Source organism: Bos taurus, chromosome 17 (assembly GCF_002263795.3).
Source record: "Bos taurus isolate L1 Dominette 01449 registration number 42190680 breed Hereford chromosome 17, ARS-UCD2.0, whole genome shotgun sequence".
Lineage (NCBI taxonomy): Eukaryota > Metazoa > Chordata > Mammalia > Artiodactyla > Bovidae > Bos > Bos taurus.
The window spans coordinates 62,832,944-62,855,062 of NC_037344.1; the positions used below are offsets into that span (position 1 = coordinate 62,832,944).

General features: G+C 44.2%; 2 protein-coding genes across 3 annotated transcripts in view; one reads left to right on the top strand and one right to left on the bottom strand.

Moving 5' to 3' along the window:
• The window catches only part of RNF10 (ring finger protein 10), a 33,656-nt gene extending 16,279 nt beyond the window's left edge, over positions 1 to 17,377 (top strand). Inside the window, exons 3-17 of one of the 2 annotated variants that reach the window (NM_001076869.1) lie at positions 106 to 305; positions 1,353 to 1,443; positions 2,648 to 2,832; positions 2,912 to 3,048; positions 5,691 to 5,851; positions 7,518 to 7,643; positions 7,904 to 8,177; positions 8,389 to 8,522; positions 9,513 to 9,630; positions 9,861 to 9,962; positions 10,931 to 11,086; positions 12,836 to 12,936; positions 15,519 to 15,576; positions 15,674 to 15,832; positions 16,423 to 17,377. In NM_001076869.1, the coding sequence (NP_001070337.1) occupies positions 106 to 305; positions 1,353 to 1,443; positions 2,648 to 2,832; positions 2,912 to 3,048; positions 5,691 to 5,851; positions 7,518 to 7,643; positions 7,904 to 8,177; positions 8,389 to 8,522; positions 9,513 to 9,630; positions 9,861 to 9,962; positions 10,931 to 11,086; positions 12,836 to 12,936; positions 15,519 to 15,576; positions 15,674 to 15,832; positions 16,423 to 16,499 (2,079 nt within the window). In that variant the 3' untranslated portion in view covers positions 16,500 to 17,377. Of the gene's footprint in view, positions 1 to 105; positions 306 to 1,352; positions 1,444 to 2,647; positions 2,833 to 2,911; positions 3,049 to 5,690; positions 5,852 to 7,517; positions 7,644 to 7,903; positions 8,178 to 8,388; positions 8,523 to 9,512; positions 9,631 to 9,860; positions 9,963 to 10,930; positions 11,087 to 12,816; positions 12,937 to 15,518; positions 15,577 to 15,673; positions 15,833 to 16,422 lie in introns of those variants that run through there. The other variant, XM_059876021.1, reaches the window with a different exon arrangement.
• A 1,213-nt stretch (positions 17,378 to 18,590) lies between these two features.
• POP5 (POP5 homolog, ribonuclease P/MRP subunit) lies at positions 18,591 to 20,872 on the bottom strand. Its single transcript, NM_001075312.2, is given in 5 exon segments — positions 18,591 to 18,991; positions 19,090 to 19,173; positions 19,348 to 19,497; positions 20,589 to 20,731; positions 20,816 to 20,872. Coding segments are annotated over 5 exon segments (513 nt in total). The 5' UTR covers positions 20,836 to 20,872; the 3' UTR covers positions 18,591 to 18,875.
• Between the last annotated feature and the right edge of the window lie 1,247 nt (positions 20,873 to 22,119).

The window sequence follows — 22,119 nt, forward strand, 5'->3', positions numbered from 1 at the left end:
CTCATAGGTTAAGCCGTGTAGGAGGAGGGGTGTGCTGGCTTCTGCTGTCATGTAGCAAGTGTCATCCTAACTGGAAATCCTCTGCTTTGCTCTCATTCTCTCTAGGTAGCAGAGGCTCAACGGGCAGAGTTTAGCCCTGCCCAGTTCTCTGGTCCGAAGAAGATCAACCTGAACCACTTGTTGAATTTCACTTTTGAACCCCGTGGCCAGGCTGGTCATTTTGAAGGCAGTGGACATGGCAGCTGGGGAAAAAGGAACAAGTGGGGACATAAGCCTTTTAATAAGGAACTCTTTTTGCAAGCCAAGTGAGTACCTCTACTCTTAGGAGGGGAGTGAAATGAGCCTCTGGGCGTTTGTGGTACTGAGAGGCCTCTTTTAAGCAACTGTGGGAGAGGTGGAAAGGGAGTTGATTGCTCCCTCTGTTTCTCACCTGGCCTTGAAAACACATATGTGTTTCAAGCACGTGTTCTTGGTGTTTAAAATAATATAATACTTAAATAAGTTAATGCTTTAGTATTGTGATGAGGTAGTAAAAATGTTTCCTTTGGAATTGAATCCAGATTTGAATCTTATTTTGGCTTTAGACCTTGAGTAACTTACCTAACCACTTTGAGATTCAGCTATTCCTCTTACATATAGAGGAGGAGAAATTAATTACGGGAGAATCGAATGCCACGCTGGAGTGTTTGGCATGCATTTGTTCAGATACTGATTCTCTTTTGTTTTCCTTTTGTGTGACCTTAGTTCATGTAAAGTTTGACCTTGGGTCTAGACTGAAGTAACCATTTAGTATTTTATGTAAAAAAACTGGTGGGAGTTTCTGGTGGTATAGTGGTTAGGATTCTGGGCTTTCACTGATGTGGCCTGGGTTAAATCCCTGATTGGGGAAGTGAGATATCCCCAAGCCATACTGCGTGGCCCAAAAAAACCCCAAACAAACAAACAACAACAAAAAATCCTGGTACTCAGATGACTGAGTGGGGACAGTCTTTGCTGCTGCCTTGAAGACTGGTGGTTTATGGTGGTGAGGAAGGACATCTGGCTTCCCTTCTCGTTGATGGAGCCACTGTCTAGGCTAATTTTAGTTCGAGGGGAGGGCCTACAGGCAGCTTGGCTGGGCCCAGGAGCAAAGGAAACAGAGTTCATGGATTTGGACTCCTACCCGCTGAGTCTTTGGATTCCCTCCAAAGTCAGGACTTGGAACTCAGGCTGAAGTCCTAGTTCAGTGCCTCACAGACCCTGGCTGCTAATTCCTGCGTTTGATTTCTAAATGAAGAGATGGTGACTTTCTGCTGAGGGCTTGTCAATGATTTCTGACAGTCTGCCCTTTTCTTGTCTCTCCCTGTTTCTAGCTGCCAGTTTGTGGTGTCTGAAGACCAAGACTACACAGTTCATTTTGCTGATCCTGATACCTTAGTCAACTGGGACTTTGTGGAACAAGTGGTGAGTAGTTCAGCTCAGCTGTGAGCTGAGCGTGGCAGAGTGAACTAAAGAGAGGGACTGTGGTGACAGCAGCTTTTGGCTGAGTGCACTGCTGATCCATCTTTCTGTCTAGCCTTACTGTGGGCATTTTCCAGAGCTCACTGCTGGTTTCGTCTAAAGTTGATTTTCTGCTAATTGGCTCCTGCAGGACTAGGCATTGCAGGGTAAGAGGGTAATAACAGTCCTGTCTGCTACCTCCTCTCCTCTGGGAAGACATAAGCAGGGGAATAGAGAACTCTGGTTATCCTCCTGACCCTGGAAGGGCTCATAACATGTACACTGCTTCATTGGTAGTCATGTGTAGTCATCAGTATGAGATTTGGCCTTGGCCTTGTGACAGGTGAAATGAGCCCCACAGCTGTACTGCAGTCCAAGCTACTGCTGCACTTGTCTTCTCTTGAAGTTACAGGCTCTGGGTATCCCTTTGTTACCCCTAGTTATGTGATGTAGAATACCTTTCAAAGTGATAGACTCCAAGGCCTGCACTCTCATTACTGTGAAAATTCATAAAATCATCTGAAAGTGACATGGAAAGCCTATGAAACTTAAGTTCTTTATGCATTGGTTTAGGGAAAAAACAGACATAATGTAGAAGCCTCACTGACTCCTCCTGGTACATTACTTCTAGATCCTTTTTATGCATGTGTGTGTGTGTGCGTGTGCATGAGTCACTTGGTTGTGTCCAATTCTTTGCGATTCCATGGACTGTAGTCCACCAGGCTCCTCTCTCTGTGGGATTCTTCAGGCAGGAACACTGGAGTGGGTTGCCATTCCCTTCTCCAGGAGATCTTCCTGACCCAGGATCAAACCCGGGTCTCCTGCATTGCAGGCAGATTCTTTACCATCTTAGCCACCAGGGAATCCTGCCTTTATGTATGTGTACATATAAGTCTTTTTTTGTTAATGGGATCTATATTGATTGTCATTTTTTCCTTTTGATGTCGAACTCTGAAAATACCTGTTATATGGTGGTTTTATTATATTATTATTTTGGTTTCCTTAATGATTTGCTTGAGGTGCTCTTTTGGATATACCTGCACTGTTGAACTGTATTATGAAGATGTGTTGTTAGAGATGTATAGGGATGAGGAGGGGGATGGAAGAGGCTCTGACAGTCCCTAGTCAGTTCTGAAAGCAGTTTAACCTGTGGTGGTGTTTGTTTCAGCGCATTTGTAGCCATGAAGTGCCATCTTGCCCAATATGCCTATATCCACCTACTGCAGCCAAGATAACCCGTTGTGGACACATCTTCTGCTGGGCGTGCATCCTGCACTATCTTTCACTGAGTGAGAAGACCTGGAGTAAATGTCCCATCTGTTACAGTTCTGTGCATAAGAAGGATCTAAAGAGGTAAGATGGAGGTGTTTACCAGATTAGACCTCAGTCTGCCAACTGCTTGCCCTTCTACATATGAATGTCCATGTTACAGTGTTGTTGCCACAGAGTCACGTCAGTATGTTGTTGGTGATACCATTACAATGCAGCTGATGAAGAGGGAGAAAGGGGTGTTGGTGGCCTTGCCCAAATCCAAGTGGATGAATGTAGACCATCCTATTCATCTTGGAGGTGAGTTTCGTTAATTTGGGGAACACATAATGGTGGGTATATCTGTTAAGGCCACTTGAGTATGTCTTTCTACTGTCAAAAACTGAGCCTTTAAGCTAGCCAATTCTAGCATTGCCAAATTAGACATGGGATTCCAGTAGGTTGGGGGTGAAGTTTGCAGAAAATGATTTAACTCTTGATTTCGAGTTTAGTTCATTTGTGAAATGAAAAATTAAAATACATATAAGGCTTTGTTGAGTAGTATCTAGCCCTGTGTCCAGTTTTGGGGGGATTCCACAGTCAGCCAGTCTTGACACCTGTCATCAAGGAACTCAGTAGTCTAATCGAAGAGACAGACTGGTAGCCAGACATTTGGATCTAGAGTGTGGTCAGTGCTTATGGTAGGAAAGTGCAAGGGGTTGTATTCTCTGTATTCCAATGGAGATGAGCATTAAAGTGACATTTCAGTTTTTGGGCAGAAGAGGATTTTCAATAAATGGTATAAACAGTTGACTGTTACGGAAAAAAAAAATTAGATCTGTATCTCATACCATTCATAAAAATCAATTCCTGATGGATTGAAAAATCAAATATAACAAAATTCAAAACTTTTAAAAGAAAATATAGGAAAATATCTTTATTTGGGGTTTTACCTGGGAAGGTGTTTGAACCAAGCTGAAACCATCAATGCTATAAAATAAAAGATTGATAAATTTGATTTTATGAGAATTAAGATTCAGCAAAATTCCTTAAAGTCAACAGGTGATAAATAGGGGAAGATTTTCACATTTAAAATAAAGATTAATGTCTAGAACATACAGATGTTCTATAAATTAACAGTCAAGTAGAAGAATAGGCTAAGCATGTGGCAAAGTATTTCCCAGGAGAGGATATCTGAATAACTTCCCAAGTATCTACAGAAGTTTAACTTTGCCTAGAGTTACACAAATGCCTGTAACAGTGACACACACACACACACCCAGGATGAGGCAAATACAGGCATACCTCATTTTACTGTGCTTCACAGATAGGCAGTTTTTACAGATTGAAGGTTTGTGGCAACCCTGCATTGTCAGGTGATGGTTAGCATTTTTTTGCTCCTCGTGCTGGGTCTTCGTTGCTACGTGGGCTTTTCTCTAGTTGCGGTGTGTGGGCTCCTCATTGTGTGGCTTCTCTTGTTGTGGAGCACATGCTTCAGGGCGTTCGGGCTTCAGTAGTTGTGGCACATGGGCTCAGTAGTTGCAGCTACCAGGCTCTGGAGCACAGGCTCAGTGGTTGGGGTATACGGGCTTAGTTGCTCTGAGGCATGTGGGATCTTCCCAGACCAGGGATTGAGTCTGTGTCTCCTGCATTTGCAGGTGGATTCCTTACCACTGAACCACCAGGGAAGCCCATGGTTAGCGTTTTTTAACAGTGTTTTGTAATTAAAGTATCTACATTGTTTTAATGCTATTGCTAGCATATAAACTGCAGAATAGTGTAAGAATAACTTTTGTATGCACTGAGAAACAAAAATCTGTGACCTGCTTTATTGTGATGCTCACTTTATTACAGTGGAACCAAACAAGCATATCACTGAGGTATGCCTGTGCTGGGTTTCGGCAGGGGTGGGGAAGTGGGTACTCTTGTTCTTGGAGTTTAAATTGATACAGCCTTTAGTGTGTATGTGGGGAGGCGGATAGTATATAAAATAGACCCAACCTTTGATTCAGTATCATAAAGAAATCATTTGTACCAAAGAGCATGTATAGGAATTTTTTTGTTATAGTTGTTTTTTTGTTTGTTACAGTCGTAATAGAAATTGGCAATAACCTAAATGTCCACAGGAAACTTAACTCATTAGAGTATATCTTCCATTTCTAACACAATATAGAAGGTAAAAAAAGAAATAGATCGAGACCTTTATTTATGAATGTGGATATATAAATGTATAGGAAAAAGTGTGAAGGACACACATTCAGATTTGTAAGTAGTTATCTCAGGGTTTTTTAAGTCCATAAAATTTGAGAGATGGATGTGAAGGAAGTAAATCATCCTGGATCCTTTTACCCAGAGGTACCCCAAAATGTTAATTGTAGAGTTTTTCCCTATACATGTATATTTTTGTGAGATTGGAATTGTTTTCTTGTTTGGCATCTGTTTTTTCTCCCCCCATGTAATGTGGATATTTCTCCATGTCACTAAATGCTTCCTTCTTAGAAGAGCATTTTTAATGTCTGCAAAATTCTCTTTAATGAATATACCATCATGTCACTGTTTCTTTATTGGACTTACTAGTTGGTTGCAGCTTTTCTGTTACTAAAGTTTTTTTGTGTGTGTGTAGGGGAGGAGGTGCGCATCATATTACTTTTTGAATCTTAGTTCCCAACCAGGAATTGAACCCCGACCTTCAGCAGTGAAAGTATGGACTACTAGGGAATTCTCAGAACATTAATTTTTTTTTCTACATCTTTGGTTTTCTTAGGATAGCTTTCTTGTGTTATGGAGTCCAAGTTGTAAATTTTAAGTTAAGGGTCATTGCTAAATATTTTTCTTTTAAGGAAAATACACTAAGTCATTCTATTTTCATCCTAGAAAAAAGCTGTATATGAAAGTTGCTATTTAGCCACACAGCCGTGAGCTCTGAGTTTTGCCTCTCTGTGATCTCGTTGGTGTTGTTGCAGATGAGCAGCACAGCCAGTACTCCAAGCTGCTGCTGGCCTCCAAGGAGCAGGTGCTGCGCCGGGTGGTGCAGGAAGAGAAAGCGGCGCTGGAGCGGCAGCTGGCAGAGGAGAAGCACACGCCCGAGTCCTGCTTTATTGAGGCAGCTATCCAGGAGCTCAAGGTGACGGGAAGCCCTGGGAGTGGGGGCAGGGGTTGGAAATTGGCTACTTCAGCCCCACCCACGTTTGAGATGATGAGTAGGGAACAGCTGAGAAAGCAGATTTGCTCTGGGCTTTGGTGATGGGAGGGAGAGGGTAACCTAGTGGTTTTTCAGGTGCTTCCTGGGACTGAAAAGATCAAGTCAGGGTGATCTTAAAACTCTGGAGTGTCTTGGATTAGCTGTGTTCTTTTTTTTGTTCTAAGATTTATTTATTTTTGGCTGCTCTGGGTCTTCATTGCTGTGCGTGGGCTTTTCTGTAGTTGTGGCCAGGAGGGGCTACTCTTGTGGGCTTCTCACTGCAGTGGCTTTTCTTGTTGCTAAGCATAGACTCTAGCGCCCTCGGGCTTCAGTAGTTGTGCCGTGGCATGTGGGATCTTCCCTGACCAGGGATTGAACCTGTGTCCTCTGTATTGGCACATGGATTCTTAACCCCTGGACCACCAGGAAAGCCCTAAGAAAGAAAGTAAAGAAAGAAAGTGAAGTCGCTCAGTCGTGTCCCAACTCTTTGCAACTGCCTGGACTGTAGCCTACCAGGCTCCTCCCTCCATGGGATTCTCCAGGCAAGAGTACTGGAGTGGGTTGCCATTTCCTTCTCCAGCTGTGCCCTTAATTAAGCAACATAGGCTTTTGTTTGCTTTTTAGGAAAGCACCTGGATTAATTTTTGGAGATGTTTTATTTAAGGAACATTGTGAAGAAATTAATATGGCCTCTCAAGCAGGCTCTACCAATGCCTGCTGAGGATTTTGGAGCAGCAGTGTCCAAATAGAGAATTCCCTATGCCCTGTGTCCTCTACAATAGGATTTCTTAAACTTTAAGAGGCAGCAGAATCGCTAGTTGTTGGGCTGTGCCCTAAGAGACTGATTCAGTAGGTCTAGGCTCAGTAAGGTTAATACTTTGCATTATCACAAGTTCCAGGGGAGTCTGGTGCTGCTCACCCCCAGGTCACACTTTGAGAATCAGTGATCTGTTAGAACAGTGAAAGCCCTGATGGAAGGGCCTGTGACAGGCCCTGTGCTGGCGTACTGCTCTTATTTATCATGTAGCTTCATAACTGGGTGTGATAGAACAGCTGTCCCCTTTAAAGTGGAATCATGGGTTAGGTAATTGACTTGAGGACATACAGCTAGTAAGAGGTGAAGCTGGTATTTGAATTCCTTTCTGTTTGACTCACAAGTCCTCTTTGGGCAGGATTCTGTATTTACTTTTCATTTTCTTTCTGTAATGCAGGGCATTAGTTCAAATGCATTTCAGGGAGCTTATAGGAAAGCTTCATATAAGTAGATCTGTCTAGGTTGAGATGGGGGTTGCACAAACCCTTGTTTCCCACAATGGTTCTCTCTCTCTAAGCTTAGTTCATAAAAACTAGAAGACTACTTCTGTGTCCTTGAATTTCTGTTCAGGAAGCTTTTGTGTAGTGTTGTCATTATCACTGCCAGAGACGTTAAGCAGAATACCATCCCATTGGAGTACCAGATACCTTTTGCTTCCTGCTTTCTTTAAAGAGTGAGAATTTTAAGTACTTAGACTTGTTTTTGGCCTTTTAACTTTTGCTCCTGTCGAGAGGCCATTGTAAACTTTGGTCCTTCAGACTCAATATGTTTCTGGTTTTCTCTCTGGTGCTCTAGGCTCGGGAAGAGGCTCTGTCAGGATTGGCTGAAAGCAGAGGGGAGGTCCCTGGTGTTGTGGCTGCTCTGGAACAACGGGTGCTGATGGCTCCCTTGGCGAAGGAGTCCGTTTTTCAACCCAGGAAGGTTGGTGTCTTTGTTACCGACTGAGTGGCCACCATTCTTCTCCAGCTGGTAGGCACTGTTAGATCTGGAGAAAAGGGAACTATGAGTATTTCCTATGTGCTTTTTTAAAAAAAAGTTATTTTTAAATTTTTCCTATGTGCTGTCTCATGTGTGTTCTTTCCTTAGCGATGTTAAGTCAGTGACTGCTAAGATAGACCTCTAGAGCTTGGTTCCTGCCTTTGCCACATGTTCTTTCTGTAACCTGCAGTTTGTCCCAACAGGGCGTGTTGGAGTACTTGTCTGCTTTTGATGAAGACGCCACCGAAGTTTGTTCTCTGGGTCCTCCTCATCCTGTTGCTCTCCCTCTGGTAGAGGAGGAGGAAACAGTGTCTGAACCAGAGCCTGAGGGCTTGTCAGAGGCCTGTGAGGACCTGGAGTTAGTAGAAGACAATCTTGGAGAAGGGACCATTTGTACCGAGTCCAGCCAGCAGGAACCCGTCAGCAAACCAAGCGTCACTCACCTGAGCAGCTCTCCTTGTTACTACTTTTACCAAGGTGAGCCTCCCTGAGGGGCCGGCTGGGTGCCGCTGGATGTTTCAGAGAAGTGGTCTGGCTCTCTAAGCAGAGGGAGGCAGTGGCACAGACCCTAGGTGGCTGGGCCTGTTGTGCCTTTCAGCCTGGGGAGGGAGAGTCGGGTCGGGTACCAGGAGGGCCCCGACTTGAGGACTGGCCGGGAGCATGGTGTGACGGATCCGCTTGTCTTCAGCGGAGGACGGGCAGCACATGTTCCTGCACCCTGTGAACGTGCGCTGCCTCGTGCGGGAGTATGGCAGCCTGGAGCAGAGCCCTGAGAAGATCTCGGCCACAGTGGTGGAGATCTCCGGCTACTCCATGTCTGAGGTAAGGGCCTGCCTTGCGAGGTGGACGGGCAGGGAGCCGCATTAACCTCATCTCTCTGTGCTAGGCCTAGCCGATCAGGTTCACAGACCTTCAAAGGCCTTTAGTTTTTGTGTGTGTGAGTTTGTGTTTTGGAGCCTGTGAATTTTTAAAAACTTAAATGGGGCTCCCCTGCCATGCGGGGGTTCTGTTAGGTCAGTCCGCCACTGCTGTCTGTATCACAGGTTCCTTTATTGTGGTTTGGGGATAGAGATGTCTCCACTGCTTTCATTTGAGATGAGTTTGTTTTTGTTTCTCTTTCTTCCTACTGCTTGGGAGAAATGGCCAAGAAAACAAAGTCCTTGGAGGCTTTAAGGTAGCTTATGAGTTTTGGCTTAGCAGATACCTGTGAATTATTGTCTGATAATTTACATATGTGAATATTTGCCCTTTGAGAATTACCCTTGTATTGATCACAGTTCAAAAGCTTAACATTAAGAGACTTTTTATGTACTATAACCTTTCTATCTAATGTGAAGAAAAAGGATAAAAAGAAAATTAAATCAGCTTCATTTTTATTGTTTTAGGCCAAGTTTTGTTCAATAGGGAAACCTGCTTTGTCTGCCTTCCCAGTTACCATTAATTCTGTCAGAGGTTCTCAGATTTTTTGCCAATAAGTAACTCTTGTCTTCCTTATTCTCCCTGTTTATTGTGGACCCCCCAGAAAATCAGAAACAGCTGATCAGCTTTGTATCATGCATTACTGGGCTTAGTTAATTCATTTGCATCACAAACCCAATAATTGCTTTTGGTTGCAATTTTGGTTTGCAATTTGGTTATTCTACCTTACTGTAGGTTAATTGACAATTTCTGTTCAGCTTTCCAAAATGGCGATAAGTTGAGCCGTAGTGCCATCTGAGTGAGTGTGTTTCCCTGCTGGATATCTGGGTGGGAACCTCTGCTCTCAGAGTCACGGCTGGTCTTAGTTGAGCGTCGGCCCCTTTTCCCTTGCAGGATATGCGACAGCGTCATAGATACCTCTCTCACTTGCCGCTCACCTGCGAGTTCAGCATCTGTGAACTGGCTCTTCAGCCTCCTCTGGTCTCTAAGGAAACCCTAGAGATATTCTCAGGTGAGAATGCTCTACTTTGCTTCCCTTTTTTAGTGGAATTCAGGGATTCTTATGACTAAAAACCCAGTGTAGAAGGAGGTAAGGACTTCTGTCATGAGTCTCCGAACTCCTGATACTCTCCATCCAGTCCAGCTGGGCCCTCCCTTGTGCCCTTAGCTGCTAGTCACCTGGGAGGAGTTAATTGCCAGGTTGTCCTGGGTCTGCCTCCTGACCACCTCACCACCCCGCAGATGACATTGAGAAGAGGAAGCGGCAGCGTCAGAAGAAGGCCCGGGAGGAACGCCGCCGAGAGCGCCGGATTGAGATGGAGGAGAACAAGAAGCAGGGCAAGTGTAAGTTCAGGAGCGCTCATCTGTGACTAGCACAGCTGTGCATCACTGTACAGAGGCCCCAGGCCCGGCCCAGTCGTAGCTCAGCTCTGCCACTTGGTTTCTTCAACTTCTAAACGTGAGTTGTGAGAGCACCTCCCTCATGGGCTTCCTGAGAGAATTGGAATTGGCGCGGGTCAAAGTGCATAGCACATAGTAAGGAGTAAGAGTGAGTTCATCCTTGGCAAAGTGGGTGGAAAAAACCCGGGGCGGGTGTGTGGCTAGGGAATTGGACATCTGCTGAATGCTGGGGATAATTGGCCCATGTGCTCTCTGGGTATGTTGTTGGCCTCGCCTTCAACTCTGGAGACATCTATACATAGCTAGTCTACCAGGAGAGTCTGAAATAGTAGAAACCTGTTGACATACTAGGAAATACATGCAGGGAGTTAGACTTGAGCTCTTTCATACCAATAAGTAGAGTCTTTTAATCTGGTTCCGCAACATAAGCTTCACTGAACTAAGGATTTTGTGACATGAGGGCCTGCTTAACCTCCAGGAACAAGGAGTTGAATCCTTGGCTAGGGAAAAGACTTGACTATTTTGAATCCACATGGTATGGTAAATACAAATTTTACTTCTCTAACTGGGATAAGTATGTATCTGGCATCCTGGTGTTGTGTAGCTGTTTGGCACAAGTCTTAAACAGCTGAGAAAACTGATGTTTCAAGAACAAAGACTTTTATGGGAATAATTAAAAATTATATAGAACAGTATGATTAACCCTCAGGTTTATCACCCAGCTTTAACATGAATAGTTAAAACAAGGGTTTTATATTAAAGACATAAAGTGGCAAATATTACAAATTTTGGTTTTAAAGCTGTCTCCATCCTTCATACACCTGGGAGATTGATATTGACCATCCATAACTGTTGGAAAAGATTCGAAGAATTCTGTAAGTGGGCTTGCTGTTCTCATCTTGTCTTTGCAGACCCGGAAGTCCACATTCCCCTGGAGAATCTACAGCAGTTTCCTGCCTTCAATTCCTACACCTGCTCCTCTGATTCTGCTTTGGGTTCCACCAGCACTGAGGGCCGTGGGGCGCTCTCCCTTTCTCCTCTTAGCAGAAGTCCAGGTTCCCAAGCAGGTAAATGGGGTTGGGACTTAGAGAATAAAGTTGACCACCAGCCGTAGACCTTAAGTTGAGCCCTAGTGTCTGAATTTACAATAGTGACCTCAGCATGGTGGGGTCTTTAGGGGACTGATTTTATTTGCGTAGTTAATAGATTCCTGAGAAACACTAAATTCTTAACATTTGATTCACGTATGGACTGCTTTATGCCCTGTTAGCTTCTGAATAACTCAGGCAGACCCTACAGCAGGACAGTTAAACCTAGATTCTTCTCTGCAGCCCAGCTGTTTTATTTCTAGTTCTGCCTTTGAAGTACTCCCTCTGTATGTGTGAACATCTTTATATTTGTCTTATTATAACATTGTTTATGGTGAGGGGTGGAGGGAACAGCCTACAAAGTCTACTGGTAGGGAAATGGCTCAATTACATCATTTTTACTATGAAATTCTTTACACCTACTGAAAAGGGAGATAGCTCACTTCCTGAACCTTTAAGATGAAAGGAATTTGTAGAAAAAGACAAAGCATGACACCATTTTTGGGTTAAAAATGCCACACAAAGCATTTCAGTGTAGGTTTATATATCTAAATGTATAGAAAAATCCTGGGATGATTGTGTTCCAGACCACTAACAGTGTTCCACTCTAGGGACTGAGATCAGGATTAAGAGGCTGTCAGCTTTTTAAAAACAGTTTTGCTTATGTATAGAATATATTACTGTGTTATGAAATTAAACAGTTATAATTTCAGAGAGCTGTCTTCTGATCTTCATCCACCTGGCAGATCGTTTTTGATACTTAAAATTTATTTTTCTCAGGCATTTTCAGTGAATGTCCAAGATCAGAACATTTGGTGACTCTTGTGATCATTTGCCTGTCACTTCGCAGATTTAGGAGCCTGAGATGAAGGCCAGGGCTTGGTTAGTGTCAGGGACTGGGACTAGAGTCTAAGGGCTACACAGCCATCATGCTCTTCAGTTTAACTGAGATGAGACCTACTATACAAAGGAACATGGCAAAACATTGACTGCATCATCTGTGACACAGAGATTGTATTTTCACACACTAGTTTTTCTGAAGGTATGTGGGCTTCAACACCTTCAGGCAAGAGCAGTTGGATGGGCCTAGAAATAAAAGTACCGCAGAGCCCTGGCTGACTGGAAAGGCCTCTCCCTGCCAGCAGTGATCAGGGCAGTGGGTGGGCTGATCTGTGGGAAATGTTCGCTCTGGTTCCGAAAGGATGGAGAAGACGACAACCTAGGGAAGGGAGTAGCACGGAAGAGCTTGCGTTTTGCTGGATTTTGTTGCTGTGTGTGTTTTGAATTCTAACTGAATATTCCCCAGGTCATAGACATCTGCTGGCTGGAACATAAAGGCTGACCTGATTACATTTCATTTCTTTTTCTTGAAGCTTTTTATCCATATAAAACTAGTCCATGACATCCAGTACCTAGGCCTTGAGAGCTGGCTCACGTGGAAAGGGTTTTTTTACTGTGGGAATGGATTTTGCAGTGCCTTCTAGTGTTCTCATAACCTTGAAACTTTTCTCTCCCTATTCTGATCACTTGTGTGAACAGTAGGCCATGTTCTTGGCTTTATAAGCACATGGCAGAGCTGAAGGTAGATCAAGGTTTAGCGTTTTGAGGCAGTGTTGGTAATTATCCAGACCTGATTTGGTGTTAATCTCTTCTGTTTTATTTATTTATTTTTTTCTCTTCTGTTTTATTAAGTTGACTTATATAATCAGGTCTCTGGTTCCCTTTCAGACTTCCTGCTGACCCCTCTGTCACCCACTGCCAGTCAGGGCAGTCCTTCATTCTGCGTTGGGAGTCTGGAAGAAGACTCTCCCTTCCCTTCCTTTGCCCAGGTAAACCCACTGCTTTTAAAGCAGCCCACGGGCATTTAACATGAACTCTGCTGCTTGTTCTTCCTGGAAATCTCTGCTGGAGACGGGAGATTTACAGGCTAATGTCACCCTGACTTTCAAAATCATACAAGGCGCTTTAAAGAGAAGCTCATGGATTTAGTCTCAGATACTACCATAAACTTACCAAGGACAGAAGCCAAGAATAGCTGAGGAAGAATCAGAGTTTTAATTATTTAACAAGTCACTAGATTATTCGTGTACTAACACTGATCTAGGGGCTGGGGATATGTCAGTCAATTTTAACTGGCCCCTAGTTCTGGGACCTCTGACTTAGGTGGTATGAAATATAATAAACCATTCTTTGCTTTGGGAAGGGGAAGGTTGTTTTGGTTATCCTGTAACTAACTAGCCAAAGTGGCTGTCTTGAGATGGGTTGAAGGGAGCACTAGGCTAGTAAGATTTGATGTCAAATCAGTATCAGTCTTTAAAATAAGCAAACAGTCAGCATTCCTGCATTTGATAACTGAGGAAGATGGACAGACAGTTGACAAGCACCCCGTAGGAAGTTAGTGTTCATTTCTTTGGGACTAGTTTGGACTCAATTGCTTAATAGTTCTTTAAAGCAGGTAGTTGATACAGACGTTTCTCACATATAGATGGAAGTTTGTGCTGAGAAATGAGCAGGAATTCAACTTTGGTGAGGAGAGTCCTTGAAGTCGAGGATGAAATAATTGAGAGTGATCCTGAAAATGAACTACCTGGTTTCAGAGGTATAAGCAAGTGGCTCCCAGGAGTTAGGTCAATGTCTGAGTTGTTTTTTTAGCTAGGTTTTACTGCCATTGCATTTTTCATCATTATATTTTGAAAAACTTCAAACTTAAAGAGTTGAAAGGATAGTGTAATGAATATTCATACTTTTCACTCAGATTGACCAGTAGTTACTGTTTTGTTATATTTGCTTTTTCTCTCTTTTTTTGCTGTGTTGAAAATAAGATACAGACCTCATGAATGACATTTCACCACTAAATACTTGGGAGATACATACCACTCAAATGACATTCTCCTATATGCCCACAGTTATCATTGTTACATCAAAGACATTCAGCTGATTTAATACTGTCTAAGATGGCACATATTTCTATTTTCCCTTTTGTCTCAGTGTCCTATATTGTTTTCAGTCAGATTCAGTCAGACTGTTCATTGCATTTAGTGTTTCAACTCTCTTCAGTCTCCTTTGACCCATAACAGTTCCCCTGGCTTCTGTTTTTTTTTTTTTTTTTTAACATGTGGCATGGATATTTTGGGGGCTTGCCTCATAGCTCAGTTGGTAAATAATCTGCCTGCAATGCAGGAGTCCCTGGTTCGATTCCTGGGTCGGGAAGATGCCCTGGAAGAGGGCATGGCAACCCACTCCAGTATTCTTGCCTGGGAAATCCCATGGACAGAGAAGGCAGGCTACAGTCCGTGAGGTCACAAGAGTTGGACACGACTTAGTGGCTAAACCACATGGGTATTTTTGAAGCATCTAGGCCTGTTGTTCTATAAATGATCCTACACTGTAGATTATCTGATTGTTTCTTCATGAGTGGACCCAGGCTAAACATTTAAACATTTTTGGTGAGATTAAAATATAGGTGAGATTTTAATGATCTTATAAGATGATTCAGATGTTGTACTGTGTTAGACCCCAAACTCTTGGGGACCAAGGGAGCAGATTTTCACAGTAGTATATGATGAAGAAAGTTCATCAGTGAAATCAGTATCTGCCAGTTGAATTCATTTTGCATAATATGCAAGCCCCAGGTTGGGACACATTCGGGACAGGCATGCTGATGTGAATCTTGTGGGATTTGTTTCTTGGTACAATACACCCTGCTTTTGGTGGCATGTCATGTGTGGTAGATAGGATGCAAAGTGACCCTCAGCACTTACAGAGCTGGCCTTGGCCAACTGAGATGAAAAATTCCTCTTTCGGGAGGGATTGTTCTGATGTTACTATACTTTCAGGAATCTGGTTTATGGCTGAATCTAAATGTTAATAGTTAAGGAGCTATTGGAAAAGCAAAGACTGAAAGGTAATGAGAGCTGTGGGAGCAGTTTCGGGATAAAGTTAAATTGGTTTTTGTGGCCTTAGGTAACTGAGGTTTGCGCGGCAAGCGGTTTGTTTTAAATTTGGAAGGTCCTGTACACTCCTTACTGCAAGAGGAGTAATGTTGATGTTTTTAAGCATCTCCAGAAGAGGAGGAAAATTTTGTCCAGAAGAAAGGAATGACACAAAGTCAGGATTCCCCACTTCAAAATCAGAGTATAAATCTCTTGTGCATTCTTTGCAGTATTCTTTACCTGTTTCCTAAGGAACAGAACAGGTTCTGGTTTCCCACCTTGTTAGTTTCACTGCCAGTTCAGGATATAGGGGACATGAGGAAAACACTGTGTTAGGGAAAGAAGTATCCAGAAAATTTTTTCCCAGTGGGGGTAGTTGATTCTTTGTCCCCTGTACCAGTCAGTGTCAAGGTAGCAGTCTGGAGAAGAAATAGGATCAGTAACTTAAATTCTTTCCCTTCCTTTTCCCACTTCGGCAGATGCTGAGAGTTGGAAAAGCAAAAGCAGATGTATGGCCCAAAACTGCTCCAAAAAAAGGTGAGAATGGCCCGCTGATAAAGGGGAAGCTTGGGCCCTTTCAGAAAGTAGAAGGCTCTGGAGTTGTTTCTGCAATTTTAACACTGGTCTTTTTTAGATGAAAACACCTTAGGTCCTCCTGCCCCTGTGGACAGCGATGGGGAGAGTGATAACTCAGACCGCGTTCCTGTGCCCAGTTTCCAGAATTCCTTCAGCCAAGCTATTGAAGCAGCCTTCATGAAACTGGACACACCGGTGACTTCAGATCCGCTCTCTGGTAAAGGCACAGGAGCGGGGTGCTCAGCTCAGGGCTGTGGTTTCCTCCTGGATCCAGGGGCACTGATCACTAATCACTTGGCGCTTTCCCTCTGAACCTCAGGGCTCACATTCTAATGTTAACTAACATTCCATCTGGTATATCAGATGGCTCCTTTTTGCACCCCAGATTAATTCTTGAGGCCTTTGTGAAATTCTGTGTAACTTTTTCCCCCCAGCCTTATAGATTTCTGAATCCTGAGGTGGTGAAGGTGGCTAATAGATAGATGGAGGTCAAACTCAAAAGTACACCCCTGTGGTATTCACGACTAGCATTTATGATATGCTTCCTACACGCCTAGCATTGTGCTAATTTTATTCTCCCAGTAACCATATTAAATGGGTAGAATTCACATTACAGATGAGCTGGGCTGGGCATCTAAGTGATGTGTCTGAAGACAAACACCCAGAGAGTGCAAGGTCCGGTATTTGAATCCAGGCAGTCTAACTCCAGAGCCTGCACTCACATTGCCTATGACTCCCATCAGTGGAAACTGGCCAGGGGGCAACGGGGTGGCATTCTAAGCTAAGTTCTTTCTGTGTTTTGTTTAGAAGAGAAAGGAGGAAAGAAAAGAAAAAAACAGAAACAGAAGCTGCTGTTCAGCACCTCCGTCGTCCACACCAAGTGACACTACTGGCCCAGGCTGACTTCTCCATCTGGTTTTCTTTTTATTTGTGCTTTTGTTTTGCTGCTGTAATTTTTAAGTATTTGAGTTTGAACAGATTAGCTCTGGGGGGAGGGGGTTTCCACAATGTGAGGGGGAACCAAGAAAATTTTAAATACAGTGTATTTTCCAGCTTCCCGTCTTCACACCAAAATAAAGTATTGACACTCACAAGAGAGCTCTTCCTGCCAAGGTTTTAGTTTGTCGCCAGGTAGTCTTTTTGACCCATGTGTAATTAGTTTTTTCAACCCCAACTTAAGTTTTAGTCTCTTGGAGCAGCCCAAACCAGTGTTAGGGCACCTTGCTTTCAGCACACCTATTGGTGTGTCTTTTAAAAATAGTTGAATCTTTTCTATCTGTTCAGTACTCCTCTTGTTAAAGAAACAGGGATGGGAATAAAATGGATGCAGGATACCCAGCTTGAATTGTAGTTTTTCTTACAACAACCAGGCTGTGGTGTCAGACCCAGGTTGCACATGTATGTGTGCTGGAGGGTTTTATCTTCTGTTGGGCACAGAAAGTTGTAACTGTCATTGACTAAGGAGGCCCTAGGACCTGATAGCCTTTAGGTCAAGCCTGTTTCAAGCGACAGTGGCCTGAATGAATTACAGAAACGGAGGAGTCTGGCACACCCGGAGGCAGAGCAGGACAGGTTTGAAAGCAGTGGGATGCCTCCCCAACCCCTGCCCCCCACTGCCTCCCTGTTGTCTAGAGCAGTCTTATGCCTTGGTTTGAGCTGAATGAATTTGAGTGATGTGAATTATTTTGCTGCTTAATAAAGTGACCTCTAGGTATAATAGACTATGAAGGCAAATAGTTGCAATAAATCACCTGCATAAGCATTGTGAGCTTTCTGGTTTCTTTAAGATTTATTTCAGGTCAGCTAGACGTCTATTTCTTAATAGGTTAAGGTAACAGCTGCTGTGAACTTGAGCAAATCTGTTTTCATGGAGTCATGTCTTTCCTAGTGTCAGGCCTAAAGGGTTCTTGATCTGGGCTCATTAATTCTACCCTCCCATTTTTAAAATGACAGATGTTTGTTAAATGTATTATAATATGTAAGGGACTTTTGAGTGATGTCCATTTTATGAAGCAGAGAATATCTCCTTGAAGTGTCTTTGCTGCTGCTGCTAAGTCGCTTCAGTCGTGTCCAACTGTGCAACCCCAGAGACGGCAGCCCACCAGGCTCCCCCGTCCCTGGGATTCTCCAGGCAAGAACACTGGAGTGGCTTGCCATTTCCTTCTCCAACGCCTGAAAAATGAAAGTGAAGTCGCTCAGTCGTGTCCGACTCCTAGCGACCCCATGGACTGCAGCTTACCAGGCTCCTCCGTCCATGGGATTTCCCAGGCAAGAGTACTGGAGTGGGGTGCCACTGCCTTCTCCGAAGGTGTCTTTAATAGGTAGCAGATCAAAACGGGTCATGTCTCGTCTCTCCTAATTCCTGTGAATGTATTGTCTCACCTACCTTCAGGTGCCAGGCAGGTATAAGGCAATAGAGAGGGTGGAACTGCAGAGAACCACCAGATGTTGGCAGCTGCTATTTGACTTTGTAATAATGAGGTCAGGTGACATCATTATTACAAAGATATTTTCCCCCACTCAAAAGTGTAAGAATTGTATTATTATTTATTTTTTTGTCAGGTTACCTGGTAAAGTATTGGCAAAGAATCTTTATTTTTAAGGTCCTTTGGGTCATTGAGACCAGCTCTAGATCTGTGCCGGTTTAGTTGCTGTGTCTCACTAATACTATTACTCTGGGGACTTCCATAGATGTCTAGTGGTTAAGACTCTGAGTTTCCACTGTGAGGGGCCTGGGATCAATCCCTGGTCGAGGAGCTGAGATCCTACACGCCCTGCACTGTGGACAGGTAAACTTCAAAACTGCTAGTCCGAATGACCTGGATTGCTTAGGGCCCAACCGAGGGGCAGGGCTATCGGGTCTCCAGTGGGAGCCTATACATCTAGTACCACACAGGGAGCTGGTCTTGCTACTGAGGCCAGGGATAGAAAGGGAAAGAGACTAGGCCAACCATGAACTTCACATGCACACTAAGTGTTAACAGAAACCAAATACATTTATTAAACCTGCTCTGCCAGGCAGTTAGATACAAAGGTGTGTATAGGGACAGGGGGTTCACAACCTGCAGAACAACTTAACCGGGCAATGCTGGGTAAAGGTGACTTTGATTAGTTTTACGTAAGTCCATTTTGAGCTGGTCATCTGGCCTCTGGTCTGCAGTCATCCAGTTTGGGAACTGCAGAAGATGCTGCTGCCTCTCAGAATGTCCCATCCCAGCGGGTGGACCCCAAGGCCTGGGCACAGCATAACGTGCAAAGGTTCACTCCATTGGCTCAGCAGTCTCCTCGCCGCCACTATCAGAAAGCTCCTCCCCAGCCGACTCCTCCTCTAGTAAACAGTTTTTAGTGACAGACTTCTGGATAGCCTCCCGCTCTCCTGGAGAAAGAGCAAGGTGAAGAGCATGAGTGAGTTCTCATTCAGCCAGAGGCCATGGCCAGTCCCTGCTCAGTGGGCACAGGGCTAGCATCCCTTACCTTCATCAGTACAGTTCTGCAACAGGATCAACAGCTGTCTCCTGTTGTACTGAATCAGGAACTTCTGGCATGTTCTAATTGTACCTGGCATAGGTAAGAGCTTTGTGGTCAGCAGCTTGTGGAAAGTATTTGCCTCAGAGTCTTGCAGAGCTCAGAAAAAGTATCTTGCCTTTAGCAGGAGAGCAGGAATAGCCATCTACCACAGAAGACCGAATGCTGAACCTGCTACAAAACCAGCCATATCCCATGCACCCCTACCTCCCACGTGTAAGGTGTTGAGAAAACACGGGTAGCGGTGTCCTTTGTTCTCCAAGGATGTGATGAAGGGAAGAGCTGACCACACAAGCCGATAGAATTCCTTCCTGCATCGAAGTAGCACTATTCCGGTATAGGCATTGAGGTATCGCACTACAGCAGGGGGAAGAAAAAATCATTTGGACTGTCAGGGATGGGTTAAAAATCTTTGGATAATTAAACGCCTATGTGCTAGAGATCAGAGATGGCTCAAGACAGTGGCACTTGGAATGAATTCATCAGTAAGTAAAAACTTCATTTCTGAAGGGGGAAAAAAATTAGTAGGACAGCTCATTTACAGATGGTAAAGAATCCCCCTGTAATGCAAAAGACCCAGGTTTGATCCCTGGGTTGGGACGATCCCCTGGAGAAGTAACGGCTATCCACTCCAGTATTCTTACCTGGAGAATTTCATGAATCGGATAGGAGCCTCGGTCGGACAAGACTGAGCAACTTAACACTTCATTTACAGAAGGGAGAAACATCCAGTGCCTTGAACACCACTCAGAATTGGTGAATTTAGAATTTAAAATGTTCTTCTAATGCATTGACTAGTTAATAAATGGGTGGGGAGTGCAGAGATCTACCTTCCTCAGAAAACCCCTGGCTGAAAACCAAGTTGTCCTGTAACTGGGCTATGTAGGTTTTTCAAACAGTCAACTGAGTCTCACCTGAGGTAGGACAGCTATGCCTATGTGAAGCACCTATGGAATTCAATTTCAAAGAATATGGTAAAAGTGAATGGCAGTAGTGTGGATGTTGAGAGGGCCTGCTCCTATTTACATACACGCAACTGTGCGTCCTGTACAGGCCCTTTTCAAGGGTAATTAGATACAAGGGCTTCTTGCCCAATGTCCCACTGCCTACTAAGTCGCTTCACTCATGTCCGGCTCTTTTGTGACCCTATGGGCTGTAACCCGCCAAGCTCTCTCTGTCCATGGGATTCTCCAGGAAAGAATACCCTTCTCCAGGGGATCTTCCCAACTCAAGGACTGAACTCGTGGCCTACTATTAGCTAGCTCTCTGCCTAACGATTCACCCAGACCTCGGGATGCGACCCTGCTAAAAAGAACGGTATCTTACATAGGACACAGTACACAAGGCTTGGCAGTTCCCGGGGTCGTTCGTGCCCCTTCTTTCTCCCTCCTGTGGCCACCGCCCCCTCCAAGCCCCGCCGTCCACCCGGTTCCCAAGCACCCTCGTACCCGCGAAGCCGATGGAACAGGCGGCAGCACCGAAAGTCCCGTGCACGCGGGCGATCGTGTCCCGTACCAGGGTGCCCAGCACTCGGTCCTCCAGAGTCAGGCGGCAGCGGGGGTCGTCAGACACCACTTCGCAGAGCAGGTACCTGTGGCGGGCGGGAGGGAGGGAAGTGAGCATGGGGCCAGGCCCACGGGGTCGGGCAAGGGGCTGTTGGCAAGAGACTGCTTACCTATGCTTGAACCGCACCATGGCTGCCTCCACCTCCGGCGGCCAGACGCGCAAACCGGATGTCTGCTTTCTCCTCGGCGGCCAATAGGAAGTTGGCCTGGCAGCCACTCAGGGAGGCGGAGCTAGAATGTAGACGGAGCCCTGTGTCAGTCTCCCCTGAACTCCGCCTCTCTCTACGGTGCGCAGGCGTCCTGCTCAGTTCTGAGCTGATGGAGCTCGCGCAGCTGTTGGGAGCTAGGCTGCGCGATTGATTCCTTTTTTGTGCCTGTGATGGGTGGTTGTGCCCACTCATTAATTTTGTAGGATGCACCCGCGGCATTTGGAGCCTCCACGATGTTTTCTTTCTATTACCTTGCAACACAGTCGTGTGTGCATTTATATTTTCTCCCCATGCTGGAAGGTCTTGAGGGCAAGATCTTGCACTCACAAGCCAAGGATTCACAGAGGGGAAATTAGGACTCTTATATTCAGATTACAGCTCGGTTCAATTCCCCCTTACAGCCAAATATGTTATTACTGTTTAGGCCTTTCAACAACCTTATGGAGTCAGGTGTATTGTCTCATTTTTTGTGCAAAAACCATCTGTGATCATTATATTTTGTTTCTGTTTATTCTGTGTGTACTCGTTTTTTAAACAGAAAAGCACAAAGAAGCAAATAAAGATAAGTTATAACCCCAGCATCAAGAGAGCATAATTTATCATGTAGTGGGTTTTCTTCCCTAGTTTTCCCCCATGCCTGCAGTTCTCTGTGTGAGGTCCAGGAACCATTGAGTTTTCTGAGATTCTTTCAGAGAGTCTCCAGGATCAAGTTACTTTCATAATAGTACTAAGATGGTATTTGTTTCACTTTCTCAGAGTGGACAGTAAAGTTTTCCAGAGGCCACATGACATGTACTGACATTATTGCTCTGATGGTGAAAAGAATTGTGCATTGTGTTTTAGATATTTCTCAGTTTAATAAACATGGTAAATATCAACATATTCCATGAAACAAAAGCTTTTTGGGATCCTCAATAATTTAATGAGTGAAAAAGTGTCCTGAGACCAAAAAAAAAAAACTGAGATGAGAACTTCTCCTGTATGTTAAATTATATTTTTCCTTTTATTTTCTTTTTAACAATAGAATCATACAGTTTAGTATTCTTTGCCCCCCTGCCCGAATATCCTTTAAAAAATAAAAGTTATCTTAGTGAGGCATAACATACATAAAGAGCATATTAAGTGAATTTTTACAAATGTATAGACTTTTGCAACTATTGCCCAGATAAAGAGATAAAACATTTCCAGTGCCCAAGAAGGTTCCT